The following is a 24,956-nucleotide window of genomic DNA, read 5'->3' as shown; positions in this document are numbered from 1 at the left end:
CAAAACCAACAATGCCGCACCTGACACGAGAAATTCAGCGATACAAGCTCTTTAACACTATTGTGTTAATATCTGAAGTGCAGTATTCTGACTGCGCATTTGAAGGATGATGTAAAGAGTGGCATAAGTGTTGCACTTCTAATAAACAAGCACTAAAGTTTCCGTTAGACATATTTGTAGCATGGCCGGTGGCCTCTAAAAAGTTTGTCTAGGATCATGTATTCATATTCTTTCTGTCTACATAGAACCTGCGGCTGTCCATGGTAAATTCGTAAAGTGTACTTAGCACTAAATGAAGATTAAATTTCTCACTTTATTTGGCCTCGAGATTATCCAGCACTATATTTCAATTAAAAACCTAAATTTAACGTTAGTGTAACAACACATCGCAACTTTTAAATGTAACAATAATGAGTCCCTTTTATATTTAGGGAACTGGTAACAGGAACTAGTTCCATCATTGTGAAGGAACAAGGAACTACTTTTCGTTCAAGTTTTAGAGGAACGAGTACAACACTGGATTTTTCAGGGCAGCATAAATGTCATGCATGCCCTGCATGAATGCCTGTAACTTTTTTTAGACGTTTTTAACTTTTTTTGGACATTTTAGATCATAAGCGACACAACAGCCAAAAAAGAATTTCGAGCAAGTTTCGGAGCAGCAAAATGTTACTTTTGGAGCAAAAAAAATACAAATATGATGGAAATTACGGGGAACAAAGCGAAAACTGCAGATAGCCAACATGGCCACCGTTTCTCGCTCAAACTGGTGCAACTCAGAAAACTTTCAGGCTGGTCAGGCATTTTGGCACAGCCTGGCGCTAGTTCAGCAAATTTCATGATTTTTGCACAGCTTTGCGCAACAATCGAAAATAGTGTCAAATTGGTGCAGCTGTGGCACCCCTAGATGATCACATTAGTGCTCACAATTATGCACTGTACACACGCATGAGTGATTGAACAAACTCTACTGTGTCCCTTGACTAGAACTAACGGACCCTTCCAAATCTTAAATCGCTTGTTCGCAGAACACCGGTATACTGTGGCAAATGTGGCTTGCGCGTCGTTCAGCACGGGCTAGAATTAAGGTCCTTGATTAAAACAGGGCCAATTACTTTTTTAACCAGTAAACCCCCACCCTCCCCCTTTGTTTCTTTACGATGTGGTTAGACTTACAGTACCAACTTTCCGGCTCCCTTCAAAGGTGCATTGGACTAGACAAGGTAACAACGGCACGCGGCCGCTGGCCCAGCAATGCCACCAAATATCTATTGCCGTCATTCATTGGAGGATTCGAAGCGACTCACGAACTCTGCACTGGAGCACTCCACTCTGTTGCAGGGCAACGGAAAGGAATCTACCAATGTAACAAACGCACTCCCTCTGAAGCAAATGGCAAGGTCAAAATGGAACGGGATGCGTCTCTATTGTTTGAGTGGGCACGCTGGGCACAGCGGCACTACGCTAGCAAAGCGTGAGCTCCAACGCAAGGCGCAACTAACGCGATCAGCACCCGTGGGCGCGCCCAAAGTCGGTACCGTTTCAAAGCATGGGGTGCTTGCCACTTCGGGTCGAATCCTCCAATTTTCGCAGAGTGGAAAAAGTTGCTCCATGGAGCGGAACTCGCGACGCAGCTGCTCCAGATCTGTCAATAGCACATACAGGGAGCACTCTCAGTTCACCAATGAAATCGACTTGTTCCGCATAGAGCAGAAGTAAGTATTATCCGGAAGTGCTCCGAATCTGCCAATGGATGACACCATATCACATGTGCCGTTGCTAGGGCAACCAGCGCAGTCGCCGGAAACAGCGGCAACCGCAGAACATCGAGTTCGCGAGCAGTACATGCGACATACGCTCCCAGCTTTCGTTCGCAACAAGACATAAGCGCGTTTGGTGACGACAAAATTGATATTTACCGCGAAGCACTGATGGCTACGGAAACGCATTTTTGTCTTGAAGGGAAGTTTTATGATAAAGTTATGTCATTCCACCGATAGAGTGGACCAATCGGCGCAAGGCGTTGTCACTTTACCTGGTCGAACGCGTCTCGCCAGTGTTTTACCCTAAGAAGTATATTACACCATGGTTAGGTAACATCACAAGTTAGGGCCTGCGCACCTGAATTGATTGATAATGCAAACTACAGAGAGCCAACATGGCCTCCATTTCTCGCTGAAATTAGCGCAATTGAGAAAACTTCGAGGCTGGTCGGGCATTTCGGTGCAGCGTGGCACTATCTCAGCAAATTTCACGGTTTTGGGGCAGCTCGGCGCAAAAATGGGGAATTGTGTTAAATTGACGCAATTGGCACAGCTGTTACACCCCTGAGTATTTAGGGCGACGCGTCTCTGCGAGATAAACGAGGCACACGGAAATTAGTACTGTGCTAGTGCCGATGTTAGGTTGAGTGAGCGAGGAGGGAGTGTGAGCTGTTTTACACTTATATGTGGGACTAAGTCCAGTCATTGTTGGGAGGCATTTCCTTTTTGCCGTGTGATCCCCAGTTTAGCGTTTCCTTTCTTGCAAGCACAAGTTTGCTGAATAAATTCCCTTCACTTTCTGTTGAGCTGTTGGCGCCTGCTTGAGTGAACTCTGCCTTTCCTACGTGACGAATGCATGTGGTGATGACGAATGTATCATCATCGTCAAATGAAGCCTGAACAGCGGCAAGCCTTTGTGATGGTATAGTGTGCGTCAAGTTATCGCGATTGACAGGCCGCGCATCCTGTTTGGCAGCTCCGCGTATGTATACGTGCCTATCCATGGTGATAACTGGACGGCACGCACTATACCATTGCGAATTGACTTGCGTTGTTCGGGTTTCATTTGACACTGATAGTACGTCTCTCAGCTAGTCTGCACGGTGCATTTAACGCTAGCCTTGCATAACCAAAGACTGTGCCAAAAATAATGTAAACACTGGCAGCGCTATTCTTGGGAATTTGTCAGCGACATGGGCGATATACGACAGCACAGTCGTTTGGCTGGGGGACGAGATGCGTGGGACGCAGAGAGCGTGCGTGTGTACCAAAGAGGAAGGGAAGGGGAGCTAGGCATAACAAAAGAATCAACAGATGGGAATGAAATTTCGTCTGCCGATTATGGTTTATTGGCAGACGCTTAATACAGTCACCACTGGACTGCTCCTTTCTGTGGACTGTCCACAGCATTTCTTCGTGTTACGTGTTCATCCAGCACGACCCAAATGTGCCTGTTCAGGTGCCTTCTTGTCGCTTCTCGTACCGACGTCGATTTTAAAATCGATGCTTTGCTAAGGATTGAAACGAAAATGATTCGCGAATCCCAACAATTTCCAATTCCTCAGTGGCTTGTTCGCCACTTGTAGACACTAATGACGGCAGCGATGACGATGACGGTGGTGACGAATATGTGACTATAACTGCGCGCCTAGCAGACAAAATGTCAGCTGAAACTAGCGTCACCATTTCGCGAGGCTGCGTGATCAGATGGGCCATGAGCACAGGGTGGGCAGGCTTTGCAACCGTTTTGTATAACGCTCGATACTGATTCTACATTTATTATAGATATTTACACCCCCGACTGCATCATAAGTAGTGAATATTTACTAGGTGACCAATAACTAGATGTTGATGCAGAAAACGCGACATGTGTAAAGTCACAGCTGCTTTCAAATTCGTTCTGTGAAAAGCACCAGCACATGTTTGGGATACGTGCAAAACTTGCGTGCACAATATGTCAGCAAGACTTTCTAAGAGTAATCTTGAAGCACCAACTGACAATGGCCCGCTTAACAAGCTTGGAATGTTAGCTTGCAGTATGAGGATGTGTACAGTCCATGTTTTCTTGTCGTACACTCGAATTTAAACTTTATACAAAACATCATGATGACAGCAACACTCACCAGGCTTGTCCAAATAACTGCTATTGCAATAAAAAACGCACGAAACAGCACAGAGGGGCATTAATCTAAGGCTTCCTTGAAACATTCAATTGTGTTGTCGGCAGAAATGCATGCACTTCATGAATTGGCGCTCACCAGCCGTAAAGAACAGCTCTTTTTACTGAATTCATTGAAGCTTTATTCAAGTTCAACACTACTTCTATGAGCGGTGAGCTGACGTCAACGATCCACAACAGGACGACCTTTATTCAATTCAGTATATTACTAGAGTGCAACCGTCCGCAGCGCTGTTGGCTTGTCATTTTTTCACCGTTGTGACACGCCTCAAAGTATTTTTCGATTGTGGCGCCATAGAGGCGCTACAGAGAGTAATAGCATTGTAAAAAATGTAAAAAGGTCTGATGGGTGATGTAAGCAACACAGATCCGGATGTTCGTCCAAGAAGTGCACAGCGAGCAGCCACACTTTTTCCCACCCTCAATTAAATTCATGATGTCGCTGCAGTCTCTGTTGACAACACACTCATCAGTGCAGACCAGGTACCTGTATTTTGTGTAGAAAAACACTCCGGTCCTCACATTTTTTTTTATTTAGCAGCTTCGGCGGGAACACGTCAGGTAGATGCAGATATTCACTTGCGGCCGTCTTTGCGGAGACCATTGGAACCGAAGACGTACCTCTGTGTCGCATTAAGATAACCTGAAAGAAAATACGCAAATAATGACACTATAGACACCCACACCCACTCAGCCATTAGCCGCCACCAATAAGCTGTATAATAAAGGCAAGTTGGTGCACTGTAAAACTACTGCTACATTCAGCCTACCGAACAAACAGTTCAATTCATCTTCTCCTTCATTCATTATTTACAGCATCAAAACATCTTTTACCTTAAGGACTGTTCACAGTTTCAAAGAATGCTAATACCCCTGAGCAGCACCTCTATTGCCGAGCAATAATTGCCTTCGTGCATGAATTTCCTTTCTCTAACCTCGTTCTGACCAAAGAATCAAAACTTGTATTATTGCGATAGAAAGCCGTGGCGCATCATTCTTGCCGTAGCGTGAGGGTGTGCACGAAATCTATATCAATACCATCACCCCTCTCTTCGTATTGTCGCGGGTTATAAATGACAGGGGGTTTATTTAAAAACACGGACAGTGAGACTTGTAGAGACGCTCTCAGAGAAGGCCGCTAAGATTGTCGTCTTCTTCACTCTACTGCGCTGCGCCTCTCGAGCAAATCCGCGTTCTTCGTTGTCGTCGCTATTTCGCCGCTAAATGCAGCTATGCACGCGGCATTACTCTCCAGCCAGAGAGAGCGTCGTCCCGACGCTCAACCGGTTAGAGATGCGGCCATCGAGTGTTTACATCACTGAGAGTGGTAAAGTTTCATGCGGACCACGTGCACTGTCTCAGGCAGATGCTGGCGACGTTTTGAACAGGAGGAGGCGTCGGGCACGACTTCGTACGTCACGTCGCTAAGACGACGCAGAACCTTGCAGGGTCCGAAGTATCGGCGTAGAAGTTTCTCTGAGAGGCCTCGTCGTCGTACAGGAAACCAAACCCAGACTCTATCTCTTCGTTGATAAATGACGAATCGATGGCGAAGGTTGTACCGTTGGGCGTCAAAATGCTGCTGGTTCATTATTCTGACGCGGGCAAGCTGCCTTGCTTCTTCGGCGCGCTCAGTGAAGTCTGCGGCGTCTGTCTCTGAATCATTGCAATCGTAAGGCAGCATGGCGTCAAGCATTGTCGTAACTTCTCTGCCATGAATTAGTGCGAACGGCGTCATTTTTGTTGCTTCCTGGCGCGCCGTATTATACGCGAATGAGATGTACGGCAATATTCGGTCCCAATTCTTGTGTTCTACGTCCAGGTACATGCAAAGCATGTCAGCGATTGTCTTGTTAAGTCTTTCTGTAAGCCCATTAGTTTGTGGGTGGTAAGCTGTCGTCTTCCTATGCGCTGTGCCACTGAGCGTAAGCACAGTGCGCAAAAGCTCGGCTGTAAACGCGGTACCTTTGTCTGTTATGACGACAGCTGGAGCACCATGTCTCAGAACAATGTTCTCAATGAAGAACTGGGCCGCTTCAGCTGCAGTGCCACTCGCGATTGCCTTGGTCTCCGCGTATCGGGTGAGGTAGTCCGTCGCCACTATAACCCATTTGTTGCCGCTGTCCGATGTTGGGAACGGGCCCAGCAGATCCATTCCGATTTGAGAAAACGGGGTTTCTGGCACGGGCACAGGATGTAATAGCCCGGCCGGTTTGACAGGTGGTACCTTGCGCCACTGACAGTCAATGCATGTTCGGACGTAATGTTTAACCTCTGCTGCGATTCTTGGCCAGTAATATTTTTCTTTGATGCGTGTCAGTGTTCTTGTGAAACCGAGGTGGCCCGCAGTGGCTTCGTCATGGCAGGCTTGTAAAATTTCGCTGCGGAGAGCTCCAGGAACTACCAGCAGATAGCTTCTACCTGTTGATGAAAAGTTCTTTTTGTACAGAATTCCGTCCCGTAAACATAATGACGATAAGTTCTTTGAAAACACTCTTGGTGCATTGGCGGCTCGTCCGTTCAAGAATTCTATAAGCGAGTTGAGCTCCCGATCATCTTGTTGTTGCCGAAAAATGATAGCTGCATCAACAACTCCTAAAAAACCTGGGAAATCATCATCCTCTATAGCCGGTGATTCAATCAGTCGGCGTCTAAGTGTTGCCTTCCGGACTTGTACACTACGGCCATGTCGTACTCTTGGAGCCGTAAGCTCCACCGTGCTAAACGTCCAGATGGGTCTTTCATGTTGGTCAACCAACAAAGAGAGTGATGGTCGCTTACGACTTGGAAAGCGCGGCCATATAAGTACGGGCGGAACTTCGCAACTGCCCAAACGACGGCCAGACACTCCTTCTCCGTTGTTGAGTAGTTGGACTCGGCACGTGTCAACGTTCTGCTAGCGTAGGCAGCCACTCTCTCCACACCATCTCGGCATTGGACAAGAACAGCACCTAGGCCCACATTGCTGGCGTCTGTATGGATGGCTGTTGGTGCATTCTCGTCGAAGTGAGCGAGGACAGGTGGAGTTTGTAGACGCTGTCACAGCTCGTTGAATGAAGCTTCTTGCTCTTCACCCCATACAAATGCGATGTCTTCCCTTGTAAGGCGGGTGAGCGGAGAGGCGATGTGTGCAAAGCCTGCTATAAATCGCCGGTAGTAGGCGCAGAGACCCAGAAAACGCCTGACCGCTTTCTTATCAACAGGCCTTGCGAACTTTGCGACGGCTGCTGTTTTATCTGGGTCAGGCTTCACACCTTCGCGACTAATCACGTGTCCCAGGAACTGGAGTTCTTCGAAGCCGAAGTGGCATTTTTCCGGTTTGAGTGTGAGTCCAGCGGATCATATGGCTTGAAGGACTGACAGTAGCCGCTTTAGATGCTCTTCAAACGTGGCCAAAAAAACGATCACGTCGTCGAGGTACACAAGGCATGCTTTCCATTTTAGGCCGGACAGAATGGTATCCATTAGTCTCTGAAACGTGGATTGGGCTAAGCATAGACCGAAAGGGAGGACTTTGAATTTATAAAGCTCGTCTGGCGTCACGAAGGTGGTCTTTTCTCGGTCTCGCTCATCTACTTCTATTTGCCAGTATCCACTTTTAAGGTACATTGACGAGAAGTAGCGCGCATGCCGTAGCCTGTCCAAAGAGTCATCGATCCGTGGTAATGGATAAACGTCTTTTTTTGTAACATGGTTAAGCTTACGATAATCGATGCAGAAACGCAAGCTGCCGTCTTTCTTTTTCACAAGTACCACTGGCGATGCCCAAGGACTTTTTGATGGTTGGATAATGTCATCCTCTAGCATCTTCTTGACTTGCTGCTGGATTACCTCACGTTCTTTCTGAGCGACGCGATATGGGTTCTGTCGGATCGGTCTTGCTGTGTCTTCCGTAATTATACGATGCTTAGTCAGAGGCGTTCGACCCACTCGTGATGTCGATGAGAAGCAGTCCTTGAACTGGTCGAGCAGCTCCATAAGACGGCATCTTTCAGTCGGTGTTAGACTTGGACCGATATCAACTGGTGGTGTTTGTGGAGGTGATTGAGCTGTGGCTTCCCCTTGCATTAGAAGACAGTCGTGAGAGTAGTCGAGCTCTTCGAGGTACGCCACAGCCGTGCCTTTACCGATGTGCCGGCGCTCATTCGTGAAGTTGGTCAGAAGCACGTCTGTGCGCCCATCCACTAAGCTGACGATACCGCGAGCGATGGCGATGCCTTGGTGAAAAAGAAGGTCAGTGATGCGTTCGACTATGGCGTTTTCATTACAGTGCACGGCGCAACACACGGAAACAAGACTACATGACAGTGGTGGCACGCAGACGTCGTCGTCGACCACACGTCGACCCTGGGTTCTTGGTCTGGATCAGTGGTCACAGACTTGTCAGCGGCGAATGTTATCACACCGTCGCGTATGTTGACCACAGCACCGTACTCTCTTAAGAAATCCATTCCCAGAATCATAGGTTTGCAGCACTCCGGTAGGATCAGAAATGTGGCTACAAAAGCCACATTCTCAATAGTGAGTCTTGCTGTACATTTTCACGTGGGAGTCATTATATGGCCTCCAGCACTTCGGATATAAGGGCCCGTCCATTCCATCCTGACTTTCTTGAGTTCGTCTGCCAATCGTTCACTCATTATGGAGAAGTCTGCACCCGTATCGACTAAGGCCGTCACTTCAACGCCGTCAATCGTCACAGCGAGGTCGGCAGTCACAGTTTTTTCGGCGAAATCATCATCGTCGTCTCTCACGTGTTTCGGCAGCAGTGGGGGTTTTTGGGCAATTCGACGGCTTGCAACCTTCCCCCAAGAGGTCGCTGTTTCAGTTTCCCCGCCGTGGGCTGGGAGAACGACCTCTGACGGCGTCAGCAAAACTATGGCGGCTTGGTAAACCAAAGCGAGCCGGTGATGGTGACCGCGTCCGGAAGGTAGAAGAGCCTTCCCGCCTGCCAGCCTGGTCGTCGTCGATGGGGGCACGGCTTTCGTCGAACTGTCGGCGTGTAGCTGTAGATGCACTACCGCGGTATTCAGCTCGGCGATGTGGGCAAAAACGGCAAATGTGCCCTGGCTCTCCACAGTTGTAGCAGAGTGGTCGACGATCCGCAGTGCGCCATATGTCGGTCTTCCGCATATAGGGTCGCCTGACAGAATCCTGCTGAGCCCAGGCTGCCACAGGATACGGTTCGAGGTACTGCGGCGCTGGCATGGGCGTGGGTCGACGAACAGCGTCTGCATAGCTGTATCCGTTCGGCTGGTACGACACTTCTGGAGCCAATGGACGACGCACAGCGTCTGCATAGGTACACGAGTTTGGACGGTGCGGTGGAGCGGAATATTGCTGAGGAGAGGCAAACGCTTGTCGAAGTTCATGGCGAACGACTTCAGCGATGGAGGCTACCGTGGACTCCTGCTGCGGGGGCGCCTGTGACGGCAATGTGTATTTTGCGTTCTCCTTCGCGATCTCCTCACGCACGATCTGTCTAATCAGGTGGCGTAGAGCAAACTCGTCGTTTGCGGTAAGTGCGGCGGCGCCTGCAGCTGCGCCGGTGGCCGGGCGATCAGACTGTCGGTACCGTTGCTGTAGCGCACGCTCTATTGCGGTGGCCTCCCTGGTGAACTCGTCCACTGTTGTCGGCGGATTGCGCACAAGACCAACAAATAGCTGCTCTTTGACGCCCCTCATGAGATGGGTTAGCTTTCGAGCCTCGGGCATGTTGGGGTCCGCGCGGTGGCACAAGCGCACCATATCCTCAGCAAACATGGCGACGCTTTCATGCAGCTGTTGGGTGCGTCCTTCAAGAAGGCGTTATGCGTTTTCGCGTCGGTCCGCGTTACCGAAGGTGTCAAGAAACTGACGACAAAACTCCTCCCATGTCGTCAATGTTGCCTCCCGGTTTATAAACCACGTCTTCGCGCCGTCTTCAAGGGTGAAGTATACGTGGAAGAGCTTTCCATCGAGACTCCAGTAGTTCGATTTAGCTACCCGTTCGAACTGCTCAAGCCAATCTTGCGCATCTTCGTTCGGCCGGCCATGAAATGGTTCAGGAATGCGCATATTCTGGACCGTCACCTGTACTGGACTCCTTGCCATTTCTTGAGTAAGGGTGGTTGTCGGAAGTGTTGCTCCCTTTAAAAGGCCAAATTCTGGTTCAAGACCTTGAAGGCGACGGCTTGAGTGGTGCACAGGCGTCTCCACGCGTGGCTGTCTCGTAGGGCTGGACTCGGGGCTTCTCACAGGGGTGCTGATCATGAGGTGGTAGTACCCAGCACCTCCACCAGTGTCGCGGGTCATAAATGACAGGGGGTTTATTTAAAAACACGGACAGTGAGACTTGTAGAGACGCTCTCAGAGAAGGCCACTAAGATTGTCGTCTTCTTCACTCTGCTGCGCTGCGCCTCTCGAGCAAATCCGCGTTCTTCGTTGTCGTCGCTATTTCGCCGCTAAATGCAGCTATGCACGCGGCAGTATATTCCATGCGACTGAAAATTTGTGAGGGCTGCAGACGATCACAATGCTAGCAGTGAGGAGAAGTACTGGCTGTCGCGCGGAAGGCGCATGGACATCGGGGTTGCATGGAGTGCAGCGGATCGGGTGCCTTCGGCTGCAAACGCGTACTTTTACTTCTACTAGTGGAGCGTAGCCACACGAGCTGTATTTAGCGGCGATCAGCAAGTTCGTATCATCGCACACGTTACGTCCCCATCGCATAGTTTGCGTTGGATACATAGACAGAACGAAGGTCCCTTCACTCGCTGTATTGGCCACGTTTCAGAAACGATAGTCATTAGTCTTAGTTCGGACAAAATTCTAACGTGTTGCTATCGCTTCAGCCTTGCGGCTAAACAGTGACATGACATGGCCAACAACTCTATTGTGGTCCTGAAAGGCGAGGAAGTGGGTCACTTAGATAGGTTCCCACCCAGCCGTTTGCTAGTCCCGGGTAGGAACAGAGAGGCCGTGCCTCTCCACACATTCACGGGAAGTAGTGGCTTTGTTCTTTATTAATGCAAACGCATCAATTGCCTTTGGAGCCAAAATACCCGAGCCTGCAGTGGCAAAACAGCACTTATACTCTATTCCAGAAGGTCCCTCCACCACCATGGAGGCTCCAGTGGCCCTAAGCCAATAGAAAGACCGATTAGCCTCTCCACAAGTATTGATGTGCGCTGCATCCACTCCTCATTGAGTCCCTGGCGTCTGACTGCGTGCAAGGGGTGAATTCAGCAGAGGGCAACGCCAAAAGAAAAAAAGGCTATGACTGCTTCCAGCGACGCTGGTGCCCTCCGCCTCGAATCTGTCACGTTGTGGTGCACTGCATGGCCAATATGCTCCCCACTTACGTTTGTATTTGTACGTTAGGCCTAATAAGTGATCCTGCCAATAACGACAAAATGCACCTGTTCCTTTGTCTTAATCATGAGACGGCACGAAGCGCTTCCTCATTTTACCATCTATTTGTTGCTGTCAGCATTTAGTCCGAGTACCGTATAAACCGGAATATAAGTCGAGATATTTTCAATAAAATATTAACCTAAAGTAGCCCCCCGTCTTATATAGCGGTGTTTAGCTGAAAGTGCACCGCTGTCTGGCAACCTGTGGCTTGCATGTGCTTGAGAAGCCGCACGCGACCATAACCGCATCCAAATCCAATTGCAGGCTGTTTTTTTTTTTTTCTCTCTCTGTCTGTTTTCTTGTGTTTGTGATTTGCTTCTGATCTGTTCAGAGTTTTCACTCCGCTTGAAATTGCACTGCATTTTTAGTGGTATTTTTTTTTCGTTCAGTCAATATGAGTAGCAGTACGAGGAGGCAGTACTCAGCTGCGTTTAAACTAAATGTTGAGTTCGCAGAAGCGAACGGAAATATGGCTCCTCAGCGCCGCTTTGGTGTATCGGAAAGAAAACGTGCGCTATTGGAGGGCGCAGAAAGAGAAGCTGCAGATGTGCAATCTTCGAAAAATATTGTTTCGTGGACGAAGTGCCATTCATCCGCAGCTGGAGGATAAGCTAGCGCACTTTGTGCGGGAAATTCGTGCGCGCTCGCTGCCAGTGACCATGGATACCATTTGCAAGGAAGCCATGGGACTCGCTCGAGAAGCTAGGCTCACGAGAGAAGAGTTTCGTGCACCAAACTATTGGGTGCGTCGATTTATGCGATGCAAAGGATTTTATCTTTGGCGGCGCACATCCATCTGCCAGAAGTTGCCCGAGGAGTTCGAGGACAAGCTTATAACTTGCAGCGCTTCGTGAATGGGCTTCTGGAGCAGAACGACTACATGATGGAGTAGATTGGCAACACCGATGAGACCCCCGTGTGGTTTGACATGTCTTCTTCATCCACGATCACGCAGCATGGCATCAAGAATGTGAAGCTGTTGTCCACTGGCAACGAGCACTCGCGCTTCACCGTCATGCTGGCATGCACGGCAGATGATAGAAAGCTTCCACCCTTCATCATCGGCGAAAAGCACTCGCACTTCATCGTCATGCTGGCATGCACGGCAGATGGTAGAAAGCTTCCGCCCTTCGTCATTTTCAAACGCAAGACAATGTTGAAGGAAGTGTTCCCGCCCGGTGTTGTCTTTCGCGTCAACAAAAGGGATACATGGACGGGGCCATGATGCTCGAAGATTAGTATGGAACCGTCGGGCAAGTGCACTGCTGCGTCTTCGCAGCATGCTGGTGTTGGATGCGTTTCGTGGTCACTCAACCGACGCTGCGAAATGCGCATTCGGCGACGGGAAAATGGACCTCGCCGTGACACTAGGTGGTATGGCGTCATTGAGACATTTTAACTTGTTTGGCACAGGTTACTTTGCATCAGTACGTGACATATTTTTACTACTCATTGCATTTGTCGTACTTCTTTGTTATAATGGCAACCGCTGGTTTCTGTGATTACAAATCAACATGGCAGCACCCATGCATGCAGGCGCGACTGCCCACTTGGATCTGCACTTGCGCTTGTTACCGTATAAAGCGGACTATAGGTTGAGGGGGAATATAGGTCGACCCCCCAAGTTCAGGTTACTGAAAAAGAATAAAAAAGGAAAACAACCCAGAACTGCCGAAACGCATTTATTCGCGGATTGGGCGCACCACACCCCGATTGTTGGAGCTCCCCTCAACCACCATCGCAACTGGATCCTATTGGTCCGGCGAAGCACCACTGTCCTCCGAAGATGAGAGTTTGTCGCTGGCCGCCTCCCACAGTGCGTCGCCTTCAGTGCCATCCAGCGAGTTGCTGAAGCAACATTTCTTGAAAGCCTTTTCCACCATGGAATCTGGCAAGGAACGCCAGGCGGAAAGCACCCAGCCACAAACAGTCACAAGGGGAGGCCTCTGTAGGCGACCCGTCGGTGTCTGGGATGTCGCCGGATATTCACTCTTGGTACTCCAGCCGCACTCGGTCCTTGAACGGCTTTTTCAGCGCAACGTCGAGCAGCTGGAGGGTGGACGCCATACCACCTAGTGTCACGGCGAGGTCCATTTTCCCGTCGCCGAATGCGCATTTCGCAGCGTCGGTTGAGTGACCACGAAACGCATCCAACACCAGCATGCTGCGAAGACGCAGCAGTGCACTTGCCCGACGGTTCCATACTAATCTTCAAGCATCATGGCCCCGTCCATGTATCCCTTTTGTTGACGCGAAAGACAACACCGGGCGGGAACACTTCCACTGGCAACGAGCACTCGCGCTTCACCGTCATGCTGGCATGCACGGCAGATGATAGAAAGCTTCCACCCTTCATCATCGGCGAAAAGCACTCGCGCTTCATCGTCATGCTGGCATGCACGGCAGATGGTAGAAAGCTTCCGCCCTTCATCATTTTCAAACGCAAGACAATGTTGAAGGAAGTGTTCCCGCCCGGTGTTGTCTTTCGTGTCAACAAAAGGAATACATGGACGGGGCCATGATGCTCGAAGATTAGTATGGAACCGTCGGGCAAGTGCACTGCTGCGTCTTCGCAGCATGCTGGTGTTGGATGCGTTTCGTGGTCACTCAACCGACGCTGCGAAATGCGTATTCGGCGACGGGAAAATGGACCTCGCCGTGACACTAGGTGGTATGGCGTCCACCCTCCAGCTGCTCGACGTTGCGCTGAAAAAGCCGTTCAAGGACCGAGTGCGGCTGGAGTACCAAGAGTGAATATCCGGCGACATCCCAGACACCGACGGGTCGCCTACAGAGGCCTCCCCTTGTGACTGTTTGTGGCTGGGTGCTTTCCGCCTGGCGTTCCTTGCCAGATTCCATGGTGGAAAAGGCTTTCAAGAAATGTTGCTTCAGCAACTCGCTGGATGGCACTGAAGGCGACGCACTGTGGGAGGCGGCCAGCGACAAACTCTCATCTTCGGAGGACAGTGGTGCTTCGCCGGACCAATAGGATCCAGTTGCGATGGTAGTTGAGGGGAGCTCCAACGATCGGGGTGTGGTGCGCCCAATCCGCGAATAAATGCGTTTCGGCAGTTCTGGGTTGTTTTCCTTTTTTATTCTTTTTCAGTAACCTGAACTTGGGGGGTCGACCTATATTCCCCCTCAACCTATAGTCCGCTTTATACGGTAACAAGCACAAGTGCAGATCCAAGTGGGCAGTCGCGCCTGCATGCATGGGTGCTGCCATGTTGATTTGTAATCACAGAAACCAGCGGTTGCCATTATAACAAAGAAGTACGACAAATGCAATGAGTAGTAAAAATATGTCACGTACTGATGCAAAGTAACCTGTGCCAAACAAGTTAAAATGTCTCAACCCTGCAAATTTCAAGCTAACTTTACCTCCTGGAGCTATGTTTTGCTGCGCAGGCATGTGGCTTGCTTACAGCCCATAGCTTTAATAGTGTGCTGAACAGTAGTAGTGAGATGGATAAGTTATTACTGGCTTTGACGCCACACCCCGTACACCCCTCTGCGGAGTAATGCGAGGAAGAAGGAACCCCTGCTGCAGCGATGGCCCACCTGGTGTTGCACAGGCTGCAAGGATGCTGCCATTACATCAGATTCAATCTCACAAGCCTGTGTTACATGCGCTCTCTTTGTACGCCCAGGTTCTCAAAAAAACGATCTAGCTTCGCCTTGGCAACCGTCTTCAGGAAATTTATCGTAAAAATAATTTACAAACGAAAAAAAATGCAGCTCGTGCCACTTCACAAACACTGTAGAAACAGTGAAACTTATGTTTATGTTTCATCAGGCTGTATCGTACTGCTATATTTTTCAAGTCTTCCATTCGTCGGCACTTTGCTTCAACCTTCGTTACACGAACATCACAGTTGATTCAGCGACAACATGGTTGTTCTCGCTTCAACTGACGTTTCTAACGTTTCATCTCGCATCGACCGCAACTTCCAAGTTCACGTGGCATTCTTAAATACCAACATGTATTTCCACTCCTACGTGCCCAAGCCATCATTTGAATGGAAACACCTTCCTGCCTCTAGCCCCAGCGACCCTGATCATGCACCATTTAAGACTGTCATTTCTGACTTCTAACACTAGTCCTCTCTATAACACTGCAAATGGCATTAAGAGTACTAAAATAAATAAATAAATAAATAAACTCGCACTGACAACCACGTCAGATGGCTTCTAGACCGAGAGAATGAGAAATGTTAGTCATCTTGAAAGTGCAAACTCCTGAGCACGCTATTTAATTTACACTCCACTGGGCCTCACCATCTTGGCGCATTTCTCAAAGGTTCTTCCACTCTCGTGTCTCAAAGCAAGCACTCGCCTCTCCTCAAAGTGTACTGCCTCACCTATCACGGCACGCGCAGCCTTCCCCATCCCACGGAGACTAAAAATTTTAGCGCCCTAGACAAGCTTGCACTCAATCACGAACGGCAGCAGCGTGTGCCCTGCTGCTGCTCATAGGTGTCAGTTGCGACGACATTAGTTGTGTGTTTTTAGCTCGTGAAAACATAGTTATATTAACCCTGTTATTGTACACCAAACAAAAACCAAGAGAACATTTCTGTATCTCAGGAGTAATAATAATAACAATAATACGTAGCTGGGGTTCTTTAACGGGCACATAAATCTCACCCCACAATCCTCAAGCATTTTCCCCTCCATCGAAAATGCTGCTGGGATTCGATCCTGCAACCTGGAGGTCTGCAGCCTTAGCCACTAGAGCACCGTGGTGGGTGTGTCTGACTCAGGAGTACCCACCGTGGTAGCACAGTAAGCTAGTGGTGTATCCAGACGACGGACCCGACGGACCGACCCGCGAACGGTCTAGTCACGTGACAGTAAGAATGCCCGTGGCCCGTCTGCTTGCCTCATACAGACGTGCAAACAGAAACGGGAGGGTTAAAGCCGAGCCGAGAGCAGTTCCAACCGCACAGGTTGCCCCACGCGCGTCTTCCAAAAGAGCCCATTAGTTTAAAGTGCCTCCGGCTTACTTGGCTGCCGAAAAAAAGAAAGAAAGAAACCTGTCTTGTTGACACCCCACCCGTTCAAGCGTGTAGCCCACCGCCAAGGATGGGAGCGGGCCGTTCGTGAAAATGTTTTCAGCATTGTTGGACCTCTTGGCCCACGGCCCAGCTACGGACTCCCACAATTGGTAATGGAGGGTCACATGACGATGAGGCCACGGGCCAAAAGTGCGTTTTGGCCAATCATCTGGATGCACCTCAAGTGCCGTGCTGCTGAGTTCGATGGGCTCGATTGCTGGCCACAGTGGTGGAATTTCTATAAGGCTAATAAATGCGAAGGAACAGCCGTGCACATAGATTTAAGAGCAGTTTGAGGAAACCCAAGTGATGAAAATAAATCCCGAGGTCCTCGCTACAGCGTGTCTCGTCATATCGTGGTTTTGGTAAATAAAATCCAAGCAATTCTGTTCTGTCTCAGAAGTCAAGTGCACACTGTTAACCACAATGTTGACGAGATTCATGATGTCAAGTCTGAAAGCCTTTCCCGTCGCCAGCCGAAAAAAAAAAAAAAAACTAAGCATGCTTACTTCACGGTGCAGTTTGAGCATTGCAACCTGCAGCACATGCAGTTCTTGTGTTATTCACCCATTATTGAAGCTGAAAGGTTCCACAACCTTGCAGCAACTAAATCTATCTTACCGCACGCACAAGAAGTTGTGGGACACGACTACGTTGTCGCCTGGAAAGTTTTCAGCGGTTGCCGTGTAGCAGAGCCGCCGTAGCTGAAAGTTGCGAATATGATGTTTGCAGAGTACCGTTGTTGTCGCAGCAGTTCCACCTGGCAAAAATTTCCTTACAATATGCAAGGGCGTGTTTTACTGAAAATAGTGGTGAAAACGTATATTATGAGTAGTTTCTTTAAATATGTGTGGCATACCAACCGAGCAAAATACTAGTATAGTACGTTCCGTTTTCAGTGTATGCTAATACACTTTAGGTGGTCTAAATTAGTCGAAGCCCTTAACTATGGCATTTTATGGAACCTGGGTCGCTTCGGGATGTTAAACCTCACAAAACAACAAAACCAAACAGCGTGGACAAGCCATTCTATCGATATACGGGGTGTTTCAAGATATGTCCCTAATATTATTTAAAAATTAAAGAAAGAAGGCACTTACTTCCTACCTCCTGCGTTCCCTTTACTTTAGAAGAAAGCATCTTCCGATTTGTAGAAACATTAATGACAGCAGTAAGTATAGAAACAGTTAACTTTTTAACGAGTAGAAATAGCCAGTCGGGTCAAATGAGTGATTTAAAGTTTTTCCCACGAATAGTCTATAGCCATTTCGAAATTTCTGAAAGGCGGTTGCTGGTAATCACCGTGGAGTGATGAAATCTGGCTGATTCAGCTGGCTAAACCAAAACTGATTCAGTGAACAGCGCATCTACTAACTTCGAAAACGCCCACAATGAGAAGTTAATTGTTATAAATTGTGTGAAACGTTCTTTTAATTTTTTTATTACTGTCGTAATAAATGTTTACTCACATTGGAAAAAGCATTTTACCAATGTAAAGGGAACGACGCAGGTAGCACGCAGATGCCTCTCAAATTTTTTGTAACTTTTAAATAATATTGGACACATTTTTTGAAACACTCTGTATAAGATAACCAGGCCTAAAACAGGCCTGACTCAGGCCCAGGCCCGACCCGAGCCATAAGCTCATGGGCCTGAGCCCGGCCCGGGCCTGATCCAACAATGGCTTACCTGGGCCGACCCGTGCAGCGTGCTAGTTTAGGGCACCCCTTCTCAACTCACTTCTAAGGCGCGTCCAACCAGATAAAGTAATAATGGCGCATGCCCGTTGGCTCGGCGACGGCATTGGCAATCGATCGCCGGGAACTTTACGACAAAAAAATATTTCATGTGTCGCTTCTATGGCAACCAATGTCCTGGTCGGTAACCCCGATGTTCGCAGCATGTTGAGTTTGTTCACATGCAGGAGAGGTGGTACACGTCTTCTGCTCAAGTTCCTAAAATGCCATAGCCAACTTTGCTCTTTCCCGCGAAGCGTTGTTGGCTACCGCAACGTACTTTTGGCTTTTAAGTTGCGTCGTCTCATCGATCAGTATCTGCTGCAACCAGAGGACCGATGGGCGCGGAATGTTATTACTTTATTATGTCGATATCGTCTCGCAAGTTTCCTGACCAGATGAATATACACCTTACACCGTGGTTTAGGGTTAAGGTCTGTCCAATTGGATTTTCATTGATGACGCAAACTGCGGGTGGCCAATGTGGCTTTCTTTTCTTGCTTAAGTTAGAGCAACTAAGAAAATGTTGAGGCATGATCGGGCATTTTGGCATACCGTGGCGCGATTTCAGCAATTTTCATAGTTACGGCGCACCTCGGCGCAAAACGGAGAATTTTATCGAATTGGCGACGCTACTGCATCCCTTGCATTACCCCACTCATAGATGGCGCCACCTTTTCTATCAAAGTATAGACGATTTTTGGCAGCAGCGTACGGGCGCTACAATGTTCAATCACATGACCATAACTGCTTTTCTCCCAGCCAACGCATTTGGCCAACAAAGCGACCATGGCTGTAGCTGAGGTTAGAAGTCAACATGGCAGCACCCATGCAAACACGACCACCCGTTTCGATCCAAACTCGTGCTTGGTACTCGCCCGCTGTCGTCACAGCAATAAATGAATAAATGGTGAAATCAGCTACCACTTTGTGTCATCTTATGCTGGGGTCAAAGCATTAAATATATACTGTTTTTACTAAGCATTTAGCTGTGTTCATTTAGCCATACTTGCTAAGCGCAGTATTTGAGAACTTGAGAATGAATTTTGAAAAATACTGCAAAATACTCGGCATCCTCATAGCGTCTGCTTCACGCAGACGCTGTGAGGACGCCGAGCAGATGACGCGATGCGGGTGTTGAGCAGTGCTGAAAAGGCCACAGCAGAAGGACGGCTATGGTAGGAAAACGGCCACTGTATTGTGGCACCATCCAATTTTAGTGAACAAACCAGCTGCAGAAAATCGTCTATATGGAGCCTACATAACACGCCAGTCATTTAGGCTCCTTATATCAAGGTAAGGCTTATTGTTCTTGAAATAAGGAGGCTGTATATCAAGATCATGGAGTAAAAAGCCGCTTGCGCAATGCATTGCATTATGCCCGGAAAGTCGCATGCTTTTTTCTCAAGGAAAGCAGCCTTAGAAGGCTCAGAAGTGCAACTTGGTTTTTCCAGGTGGTTAGGGTGGCAAGTGGTCCTATACAAACAAAAAAAAAAACTTCAAGATACGCACCCCTTTCGCGACACACCTGCGTGTCCGGAAAGTCGAGCTCCCAGAAGTGTTCGGGTGTCGCTGGAGGAGCGTGGTGTGCTCGGTGGCGGGAACACTTGTGCATCAGCTCCCTACGCTTGGCCTCGGGTAGGTCGAGCCGCCCGTAGAACTGCGAAAGCACAGCATGCACTGAATTTCAGGGAAGTAAATAAGAAACAGGCAGTCTTTAGGTCAGTTTGGCACTTCAAAAAAACACTAATTATATATACGGACAGCAATATCAAAGGTGCTGGTGCCGACATTGTTGCTGATCATTACTGGGGAGATGTTGACAAAGATATTGTAGCGATATGCCATCATCATCATCATCAGCCTGCCTACAGCCACTGTAGGACAGAAGCCTCTTCCATCTTTCACCAGTCAACTCGGTTCTGTGCTTGCTGCTGCCACTTCATGCTTGTGAACTTCTTAACCTCATCTGCCCACCTCACTTTCTGTCTCCCCATCACCCGCTTGCCTTCTCTGGGAATCCAGTCAGTTACCCTTAATGATTAGCGGTTATGCTGCCTACGTGCTACGTGCCCGGCCCATGTCTATTTCTTCTTGATTTCAAATATGATATCAATACTTAACCCTGGTTTGTTCCCTGACCCACTCTGCTGTCTTCTTGTCTCTTAAGGTAACACCAATCATTTTCCATTCTATCACTCGCAGCATCGCCTTCAATTTAAGCTGAACCATCTTTGTGAGCCTCCAGGTTACTGCTTCATAGGCAGGTACCGGCAAAATGGAGCTCTTACATACGTTCCTCTTGAATTTGAACTTTGTTCAGACAGTCATTTAGTCATTGTCTAGTTTAAAGGGGCTAAAGCAGACAGGACTGCCTGAGAGAGGCCCCCCCCCTTACCCATACATTGCTCAGGGGTGGAAAACTGCAGAACATGGGCAAATACAGGTAACAAGAATATAAGGTCAAAATACAGCATGCAGGCAATCAAAACACAATAAGTAAAATAGATGCATTCAGTACACACTAATAATAGCACGTGCCATGTGAATATTTTCACTAACCCTGATGATCAATGCTACAAAACAGTATAAAACAAATAAGAGGGAAAAAAAGGAGACAGCAAATTTGAAGGAAGGATTAGCAGCTAAACAAAAAGTAGTCTAACTTTTTTTTGGAGGCAGTATGTCGAATTATTGTCCTGAATCATATTGGCAATCTTTCTATTGTTATTTAGTAAATGTGGCATTAAGCAGGCGAAAATTTTAGTACCATATTTAGTTTGAAACATGGCAGATCTGAGTCTATTGTGCTTAAAGTTATATTGAGAATGGTCAGATGACAATAGTGGCGATAAAATTTGGGGGTCATGCAAAACTTACCTATGTGCACTAGCTTTAGTTTGAATAACTGATCTATTCCTAGTATACTAGACGTGGAAAATAATGGTGCTATGTGGTTATTTCGCTTATGATTTTCAATGCAATGCACTGCTCTTTTTTTGTAAAATTAATAATCTTTCAAAATTTGTCTGAGTAGTGGTACCCCAAATTAGGGGACAGTATTGCAAATGAGAGTGAACAAAGGCATAACCAGCGTGCAACAGCCAAAATAGAATTCGGAGCAGTTTTCGGAGCAGCAAAATGTTACTTTTGGATCACGAAAATCCAAAATCCAAATTTGGAGCAGGTTACGGGGAACAAAACTTTGATTTTTTTTTTTTTATCGTGAAAGACCAAATTTGGAGCAGTATGAAAAAGAAGACTTACATTCAGAAAGAAAAATATGTACGAAAAAATGCCACCACCGCCCCGAAAACAATCGTGAGGAAATGCGAATGCATTGCGTAGAGTCCTTAACGATGTTTCGCAATTGAGAACCCTGCATTAAAAAATAATGTTTTTTTTCTTACACCGTGCAGCCAATAGCGGCGTTCACTGCACATGGCATTTTTCTCTCACGAGAAACATGGTATGCGTTTCCAGCTCTAGTAGCTAGCAGGCACGATTACAAAATGCCATAGAAGTGAACAAAACAAACAGCGTTCTCAGCTCGGCATTGCCGTTTTACAGCGGCGTCTCGTGCACCCATCTCCGATGTTCTTGAGAGGCGCCCAGCCAGCAAACGATCAAAAGTGAACCGCCAGCGGACGTGAAAGGGGGCGCAAGAAGGATAGAGAGTGAACAGCGAGAGAAGGAGCGGTGAAGCACTGCACCAGTCATTGTACCTGATGGCCATAATGTCAGCGTGTTATCAACAGAAATGCTACACAAACGCTGGCAGCACAAATGCTACAACTGCGTTTCAAGTGCACTGCATTGAGGCGGTGGCAAGTCACGTTCAAGTCAAGGAGGTGGAAGCTCCGGTTGCTAAAGGCGAGGAAAAACGCGCACACTCGCAGCTGTTTCTGACAGCTGCCAACACCAAAGCGTGACATGGTGGAAATTCCGTTTGCTAGGGACGCGCACGTTCGCAGCTGTTGCAATGGGAGAGGGTGGTAGGGATACCGAAAGAAGCCTGACATACCTTGACTAAGAAATGCATTCACATTTAAAAAACAATTCAACATGCCCTAAATCATGCAGTGCGAGTAAGAGCACTGCTATTTCAATAAACTTCGTATTTCTAACCACATCACTGAGCAAATAATAAATAAAGTCCACATTAGCATCTGCGGCATCTGGCTTTGTGAATTCAAATGTGGATCTGCCAAGGTGGCGACCTTCACAGTCGAGGGGATTCGTAGGGGTGGCAAAAAAAAAATTCCACACAGTTTTTTTTTTAGGGCGACACAAATGTCATCATCATCATCATCAACCTGCCTACGCCCACTGCAGGACAGAAGCCTCTTTCATCTTCCACCAGTCAACTTGATCCTGTGCTTACTGCTGCCACTTTATACCCGTAAACTTCCTAATCTTATCTTCTCCCCAACTTTCTGTCTCTCCCATGCCCACTTGCCTTCTGTGGGAATCCAGTCAGCTACCAATAATGACCAGCGGTTATACTGCCTACGCGCTACATGCCCAGCCCCTGTCCATTCATTCTTCTTGATTTCAACTATGATATCCTTAACCCTTGATTGTTCCCTCACCCACTCTGCTCTCTTCTTGTCCCTTCAGGTTACACCTATCAATTTTCTTTCCATCGCTCACTGTGTCTTCAATTCAAACTGAACTCGCTTTGTAAGTCTTCAGGTGTCTGCTCCGTAGGTAAGTACCGGCAAGATGCACCTGTTATATACCTTTCTTTTAAGGGATAGAGGCAATCTACATTGATGGTTTGAAAAACTGTAGGTAAGTGCCGGAAAGATGCAGCTGTTATACACCTTCCTTTTATGGGATAGTGGCAATCTACATTGATGGTTTGAGAATGCTTGCCAAATGTGCTCCACCTCAATATTATTCTTCTAGTTACTTCAATCTCGTGGTTTGGCTCCGCGGTTACTACCTGCCCTAAGTAGATGCACTCTATTACAACTTCAAGTGCACTGCTACTTATCTCGAAGCATTGTTTTCTTCCAAGGTTGTTGTACATAACTTTTGTTTTCTGCAGATTAATTTTAAGACCTACCTTTCTGCTCTCCTTGTCGAATTCAGTAATCATGAATAGCAATTCATCCCCTTAGTTACTCATCAATGCAATGTCATGGTGAAGCGAAGGTTACTAAAGTATTCTCCATTAACCCTTATCCCCCACTCTTCTATTTCTTGGCCTCCGAAAACCTCCTGTATGAACCCCGTAAATAGCATTGGGAAGATTGTATCTCCTTGTCTTACACCCCTTTATTGGTATTCTGTGGCCTTCTTTATAGAGCACTATGGTGGCAGTGGATCCTCTGTATATTTTTCCAGAATGTCCAGATATGTTTTTGTGGATGCCCTGATTCCGCAATATCTGCATGACTGCTGATATGTCAACTGAATCAAATGCCTTCTCGTAATCCATGAAGGCTATGTACAGCAGTTGGGTGTCTTCTGAGCATTTCTCTATCACCTGATTGGTAGTATAAATGTGGCTGAGTGCTGAGTTAGCCGTTCGAAACACTGCTTGTTCCTGTGTTTGATTAAATCTTAATGTCTTAATTCTGTTAGCAATTTTTTTTGTAAATAGCTTGTATACGACTGAGAGCAAGCTGATCGGCCTGTAATTCTTCCATCCTTGGCGTCCCCTTTCTTATGGATTAGGACAATGTTAGCATTCTTCTGAAATTCTGGTGCCTGTATCGGGCACTTGTGCTGGTTGTAAAGGCGGGAATGCGCGTCGGTGATGCACAGTCTGTTCAAGTGCATTCGCCGGTGCCTTTATAAGCTGAGCCCCAATAAACACCGTCGTCTTTCTTGCACCGACCATGCTGCTGTCAGCGTCGTCCATATGATCGTGGCGCTAGCCATACATAGTGTCAGAAGCCGCCCCTTGACCCCGGAGGAAACCATCCTTGCGTCTGCTACTTCTAGATCTCCTGAAGACTCCGGAGCAATTGCAGCTGTCCGGTAACGTCACGGAAAACTGAAAGCGGTTTAAGCAGAAGTTTGAATTATTTTTGCAAGCAATGGCGGCAGTGAAGCAGCCGAAAATGGAAGCATCGAAGGCAGCGCTACTTCTGAGCATTGCCGGTGACAACCCGTTGTACGTCTTCAACAACTTCAAGTTCGAGCCGAATGAGGACAAGAACGACTACAGCACCAGTGTGAGCAGGTTTGATGCCTGTTGCACCGAAGTTAGCAATGAAGTGCACCAGAGATATGTATTCCATTCAAGAAAGCAGGCGGAAGGGGAACCATATTAATGATTTGTTCAAGACTTGAAAAAGCAAGTAGCCCAGTGTAACTTTGGCATATTGCAGGACTCAATGACAAGGGACCAAATTGTATTTGGCACACACAATCCTAGACTACGCGAAAAAATGCTGCGGGACAACCAGTTGACGTTGCAAAAAGCGGAGGAAATATGCAGGGCAGCGGGAACAGTAGCACAGCGAAACGAAGTATAGCGTAAAAGCAAAGACAGTGTGGATGCAGTCTCTAGGCACCCGTCAACCCCAAAGGAAGGAAAACAGGCCAAAGAACAACATCGCTGTCGCCGATGCAACCGCTGGCACAAACCAAAACAATGCCCAAGATTTGGAAGGAAATGTCGATTGTGTCATAAGCCTAACCATTTCACAAGTTGCTGTTTGACAGCTGTAGTAAGTGAAGCTAGCAAACGACAAGAAGAGGACTTCGATATCCTCGAGATCGCAACAGCAAGACACGAGAGGGATTGGATGGTTAAGGCTGAAGTTAGCAACTGCGAAATTAAATTCAAAGTTGACACCGGATCACAAGC

The 24,956-nt window shown here is 47.7% G+C and overlaps 1 protein-coding gene across 9 annotated transcripts in view; it reads right to left on the bottom strand.

Moving 5' to 3' along the window:
* Nucleotides 1–4,112: 4,112 nt before the first annotated feature.
* Nucleotides 4,113–24,956, bottom strand: part of LOC119170873 (uncharacterized) — a 127,052-nt gene continuing 106,208 nt past the window's right edge. For all 9 annotated transcript variants that reach the window (XM_075886502.1, XM_075886503.1, XM_075886508.1 and 6 more), the window contains 2 exons: nucleotides 19,643–19,790; nucleotides 4,113–4,585 (listed from right to left, as the gene is read on the bottom strand). In XM_075886502.1, the coding sequence (XP_075742617.1) occupies nucleotides 4,518–4,585; nucleotides 19,643–19,790 (216 nt within the window). In that variant the 3' untranslated portion in view covers nucleotides 4,113–4,517. The remainder of the gene's footprint in view (nucleotides 4,586–19,642; nucleotides 19,791–24,956) is intronic.

This window comes from Rhipicephalus microplus, chromosome 2, assembly GCF_043290135.1.
Source record: "Rhipicephalus microplus isolate Deutch F79 chromosome 2, USDA_Rmic, whole genome shotgun sequence".
NCBI classification, from domain to species: Eukaryota; Metazoa; Arthropoda; class Arachnida; order Ixodida; family Ixodidae; genus Rhipicephalus; species Rhipicephalus microplus.
Note: the sequence above shows the minus strand (reverse complement) of the source record. Positions and strands in the feature narration are given on the sequence as shown.